Genomic DNA, 5,330 nt, shown 5'->3' on the forward strand with positions numbered 1-5,330 from the left:
ATATTTTTAAGGTGGTCTTTGCAGGTGTTCTAAAGTAGTAAGGAAAAGTTATTAGTGGGGAAATGGAAAGATGAGGAAAGTTGTATACACAAATGTTATTGGATAGCTATGACTTAAAAGGAGTCTATGACTGTATGTAGGACTTTGCTTCTATAACCCATGACATATTTCCCATGGGATTCCTATGGGTTGCAATGGACCAGTATGTTGGTCCACTTAAAGAGTCTTTGGACTAGAGCAACTGCACAATCAAGAAATCAAATTAGATTAAATATAGAAGAATTAAAATTGGAAGAAAAGTATAAAATTATTTTTTGCCACAGTTGCTCCTGACAGATTGAGGAAATCAAATTCAAATTAATTAAGTGGTAACAAAGGTTGCTGATGTTTACTAGAAGGGTTTCAAATTTATAAATCATGCTGCTATGAATTAGTTACTGAAAGTGATCCAGGTAAAAAGGGGATCATAACATTACACTTAGCAAGGCACCCTTGACTCCCCTGTGACAGGTTAAGATTACGAACAGACCCCAGAGTTTAAGACAGTAGAAATGGCATATCGGACATGTTCATGTGTGGGTATAGCTAGATCATATCACATGGGGGAAGGTTGTTCTATCAAGAAGCATCATACATGGTTATGATGAGGAAGAAAGAGGTACGCTGTGATGGACTTGAGCAGAAGAGACCATGAGGTCAAAGATAGACCCGCATTACTTTATTGCTTTAGTCAATAAGAAACCTGATCGAGTTGATGATTAGGTGAAAAGATTAGCAAAAACTCCATAAAAATGACCGACACCTCCCCCCCCACCCAAAAAAAAAAAAAAACAAAAACCCTCCGCCAACCCATCCACCCTACCTTGTTCAATGTGTGTGGATGTGTTGCACATTCTATTTTATTTATTCTGTATACAACAGGATTAAAGTGGTTTTAGTATACTTTTTCATAAAATTTGTTCTTATAATACGTAATCATCAAAACATTTAGTCTGTGTACTACATCTCTAGTCCATTGTGGAATAAATAACGAGAGTGCAAACTTTTATTTGAATGAACACTAATAAATATACTATGTTCTTTCTATCACAAAAAAAACCCTGCTAATATTTTTTAGAATTCTTAGTCATTTATTTCCGTATGACTGATGGTATTTTCAGCATGAAAAATTTTATTGTTTTGTTCTATAAGAAATAAATCTCTCTAAAAGAAAAAAATTAGACTTGAGACAAAAATTACTTTCTATTAGTCCATGATATTTAGAGCAGAGCCATGTAAGCAAGCATACATTTAAGCGATTGCTATCTGGATCTGATGTAAACACATTCTTACTATTAAATGGATCATTCTCTACTTTGATGCTTTACACAGACTTATTTTTAATTTTCATCTAAAATCCATAGATGACGTACTGAATATCCTTAAATTGCTTGTAACTTTTCTCTTTCTAAACTTTTGAAGGTAGTAATGGCATTTCATGAGTGCGGAGGAAATGCATCTGGTGAAATACCAATTTCCCTTCCAAAGTGGGTCCTAGAGATAGGAAAAGATAATCAGGATATATTTTTCACAGATCGTGAAGGGAGGAGAAACACAGAATGTCTTTCTTGGGGTATCGACAAGGAACGTGTATTGAAAGGAAGAACTGGCATTGAGGTATTTGATTATTATTACTGTGCTTTATGTTGATATTTCTGTTCATGTAGGTTCTATTAATTTTTCTTTTTCTTGGTTGGAATTTGATCCAAGGAAAAAGGAAAAGAGAAACTTAAACTGAAATATAAGGAGTAGATGCCTGTTGTTTGCATTATATATCTATATCTATATCTATATCTGGAATATTCCCTCTACATTTTTTATTTGCTGCCACAAACCTGCTTCACGCATGGACTCCTTTTTACTTCATGTGCCACGGGGCCTCTATGAGAGGCCATCATAAGTTTTGCACTTACTATAATTCTAAGCTTTATGATGAACTTGCAAAATTTTTCTGATCTGGTTATTTTCACTTCTTATAAACATATATTGACATTGTCTGGGTGTAGATAGGTTGAACATTTTTAAGTCTTCACATTGTGCTTATTTGAATCTATTTTCTGCAGGTTTGCTTTGACTTCATGAGAAGCTTCCGTATGGAATTCAATGACTTATTTGAAGAGGGTTTCATTACTGCTGTTGAAATTGGACTAGGTGCTTCAGGGGAGTTGAAATACCCATCACATCCAGAAAGAATTGGATGGAGGTACCCTGGTATCGGTGAGTTTCAGGTATCCGTTTTAAGGTTAATCTTCATTTCTATTTCCCCTCTATGTTAATACTTCGATTAGTCATTCCTTAGAATTATTAATTTCCATTTTCATAATTTTCTACCAAACGCATGACTAGTGTAAGGAAAAATCCATGAGAAATCTCCTACTAAAACTTTCTTGCAAAGACAAATTACAGAATGCAATCCCAAGATTATTCATTCAAGAATTCTTCACAAAACCAGATATCTAATGACCATAGATGAATTAGTAATATGAAAGATTGAAAGGTAGCCAATATACACATTAAGAAACTTAATTTTGTAATATTTGGTTCACATTAAAGAGCTAGATCCATTCTCTCTATAATTAGGTGTACCTGCTGGTAGAGAACTCAATCCTACTACGATGAATCCTAGCCATCCAGGAAACAAGGCCAATGTGACCGAAACTACAAAAGATCTTAGAGCATACTCCAACTCCTGCCACAACATAACCAGGTCAAGTTATCAACAGATACAAAGAATTTCTTCTTTGAATTCATTAGTTAATTTTGACAGATTGCAAGGGCTAATGCCACCACTATGACATGGAAGAATTGCATTTTTATTTGGTAGTGTTTTCATAAAACAGCCATATCATCTCGGTTAGAAACTCAGTTGAGTGTTTAATAGGGCTTTAGGAAGTGGTTCCACTTCTAAAATTTAAATTGTACTTGGAGATGCCTAGGGTATCCTAATGTAAAAAGTGGTGTGACCATTTAGATATCCTCTGGGTCATTTAACATATATAAGCTCTTGTTGGTGAGTTATAAAGTATTGCCAGAGGTGTTCTGGCACTTTAAATTGAAAAAACAGACATCATCTCTTAGAATAAGATTTCAACATATTGTTTTGATTTAGTATCAAAGGATTTAAGTCTTTTTAAGTGGATTGTATTAATTTACAAAAGTATGTAGAACTATTAATCCGAAACTGGAGTGATCTTTACTTTCTTCTCATTGATTTGATCTTTGGCAGTGCTATGACAAGTACATGCAGCAGAATCTGCGACGAGCAGCAAAGTTGCGTGGACATTCATTCTGGGCCAGGGGGCCGGACAATGCTGGGCATTATAATTCAAGGCCTCATGAAACTGGATTCTTCTGTGATAGAGGTGATTATGATGGCTACTATGGACGCTTTTTCCTTCATTGGTATGCACAAACCCTAATTGACCATGCAGATCAAGTATTATCGCTTGCAAATCTTGCATTTGAAGGGACACAAGTAATTATAAAGGTATCTCTAAATTATTTTGGTAATCTTTTACTAGAAAACTCGGTGTCTCATTTCTCTTACTGGAATTTATCTGGCAAAGCTTGTTTAATTGCTTATCATCTGGATCATTTTGAAGTTGTAGGCATTTGGGTTTGTGATCTGTATTTGATGATCCGCAGATCTTTATTTAAAGCTACTTGTCACATTAAATAGTAATACATCTACTGTAGGCTGATAAATGCTGCAATGTATTTAATGCCTTGATGATAGGTTTTAAGGGTGTGAAAATGTTTGCACCAACTAATTATACTTCCATTAATAAAAATTAAGACATTTATTATGCCAACCCAAAATATATGGATTAATGCTTGTCGTACATGGCACTATTCATTGTGCAAGTGGATTTTAACCTGAATCTACGGGAAAACAATCTTCTGTATCATATCTCGAAGCTATTCTGTAGAAGCCAACACAAATATTTTGCTCACCACTGTGAAATTTGGTTGTGGAAACATAATATTAGCTATATGACTATGCAGATTCCAGCTGTTTACTGGTGGTACAAGACGTCCAGCCATGCTGCAGAGCTTACAGCAGGATTCTATAATCCTACAAACCAAGATGGTTATTCTCCTATCTTCGACATGCTCAAGAAACATTCTGCGGCTATGAAATTTGTCTGCTATGGGCCACAGCACTCTGCCCAGGAAAGTGACGAAGCATTGGCTGACTTGGAAGGTTTAAGCTGGCAGGTTGCAACAATTTTCTATTCTTTTGTCCTGGATCTCTGCAGCCATTTCCTTATTTCTGGATGCTATGAGTCCTTTTCTGCTATGAATCAACAATAGCTTTTGATTTGCATTAGTTTTTCTAGGTGATGAACTCTGCCTGGGACCGCAGTTTAGCAGTAGCTGCTCATGGTACTCTTCCTTGTCACGATAGAGAGACATTTATTAGAATCATAGAAAATGCAAAACCAAGAAATGATCCGGACCGTCGCCACCTCTCCTTCTTCACATACCAACAGCTGACTTCTGTATTCATGGAAAGAGAAATGTGCTTCTCAGAGCTGGACAATTTCATCAAATGCATGCATGGTAGGTATGATCTGGTGCACGTTCTTATAAGCTATGCTTAGATAATGAAGGGGATAACAAACACATTATCCTTGGTGGTAGGAACCCCCTGGACATCATGATTTCCTAGTGGGAATAGTTGAGAAATGGCAAGAGCTATTTGACTCTCTGTCTATCATTATATCATTCGTTCTCTTCTATGCTTAGGTGGATTTAGTCTTTACTATTAACTGCCAGCAAGAAATGGGCATTTCTAGGTACATGATTTCCCACTCCTAAAATTATACTGACCTCTGCTATCTCACCTGAGCATGCGTTCCTCTTCCCAGCTCTTAAAATGTGCACAGCATTCCCTTTTCTTACTTAGAACCTTACCTGATAGCAATTAATCTGCAGGGGAAGTTGTCAATGACGTCCAAGCTTAATTTTCATGCTGCAATATTTCAGATTGTCTGCGGTTGAAGGAGGGTGATAGAAGTCAACTGCCAATATAATGACTGTCGACAGCACCTGCAGGTGTGCGATCCTTGATATTGGTTGCTTGGCCTGAAAACCTTGTAATTTGATCTACCCAATTATTCATCGACGCTTTCCTTTTTACTAGCCGAATATTCTGTCATGATTATTATCCTGTCCTTGAGGATGCTTAAACATGGAATTATGTTGTACCTTCAAGTGACTAATCTTTACTACCAAAAGGAAAATTTCTTCTCTGTTCCTTCGGATTTTTCAGGAAACAGAGCATGGAA

General features: G+C 36.2%; 1 protein-coding gene across 4 annotated transcripts; it reads left to right on the forward strand.

The window, feature by feature from the left end:
• The first annotated feature begins 1,433 nt into the window (after positions 1 to 1,433).
• LOC140854358 (beta-amylase 8-like) lies at positions 1,434 to 5,330 on the forward strand. Of its 4 annotated transcripts, none has more exons than XM_073250239.1 (6): positions 1,434 to 1,656; positions 2,103 to 2,267; positions 3,266 to 3,526; positions 4,045 to 4,257; positions 4,380 to 4,606; positions 5,029 to 5,330. In XM_073250239.1, the coding sequence occupies exons 1-6, from the start codon at positions 1,468 to 1,470 to the stop codon at positions 5,051 to 5,053; spliced, it is 1,080 nt and encodes a 359-aa protein (XP_073106340.1). In that variant the 5' UTR covers positions 1,434 to 1,467; the 3' UTR covers positions 5,054 to 5,330. The 4 variants fall into 4 exon arrangements, with proteins under 4 accessions (XP_073106340.1, XP_073106338.1, XP_073106341.1 ...); XM_073250237.1 differs by having other exon boundaries at positions 4,380 to 4,602; XM_073250240.1 differs by having other exon boundaries at positions 1,435 to 1,656; positions 4,978 to 5,330.

This window comes from Elaeis guineensis, chromosome 16, assembly GCF_000442705.2.
Source record: "Elaeis guineensis isolate ETL-2024a chromosome 16, EG11, whole genome shotgun sequence".
Lineage (NCBI taxonomy): Eukaryota > Viridiplantae > Streptophyta > Magnoliopsida > Arecales > Arecaceae > Elaeis > Elaeis guineensis.

What these genes read in the sequence shown, in the direction of transcription:
- LOC140854358 (XM_073250237.1), top strand. Translation starts at nt 1,468, where the DNA reads ATGGCATTTCATGAGTGCGGAGGAAATGCATCTGGTGAAATACCAATT. An exon ending in AAGGAAGAACTGGCATTGAG is followed by an intron (nt 1,657 to 2,102) that starts GTATTTGATTAT and finishes TATTTTCTGCAG; the next exon opens with GTTTGCTTTGACTTCATGAG. An exon ending in TTTCATCAAATGCATGCATG is followed by an intron (nt 4,603 to 5,028) that starts GTAGGTATGATC and finishes GCAATATTTCAG; the next exon opens with ATTGTCTGCGGTTGAAGGAG.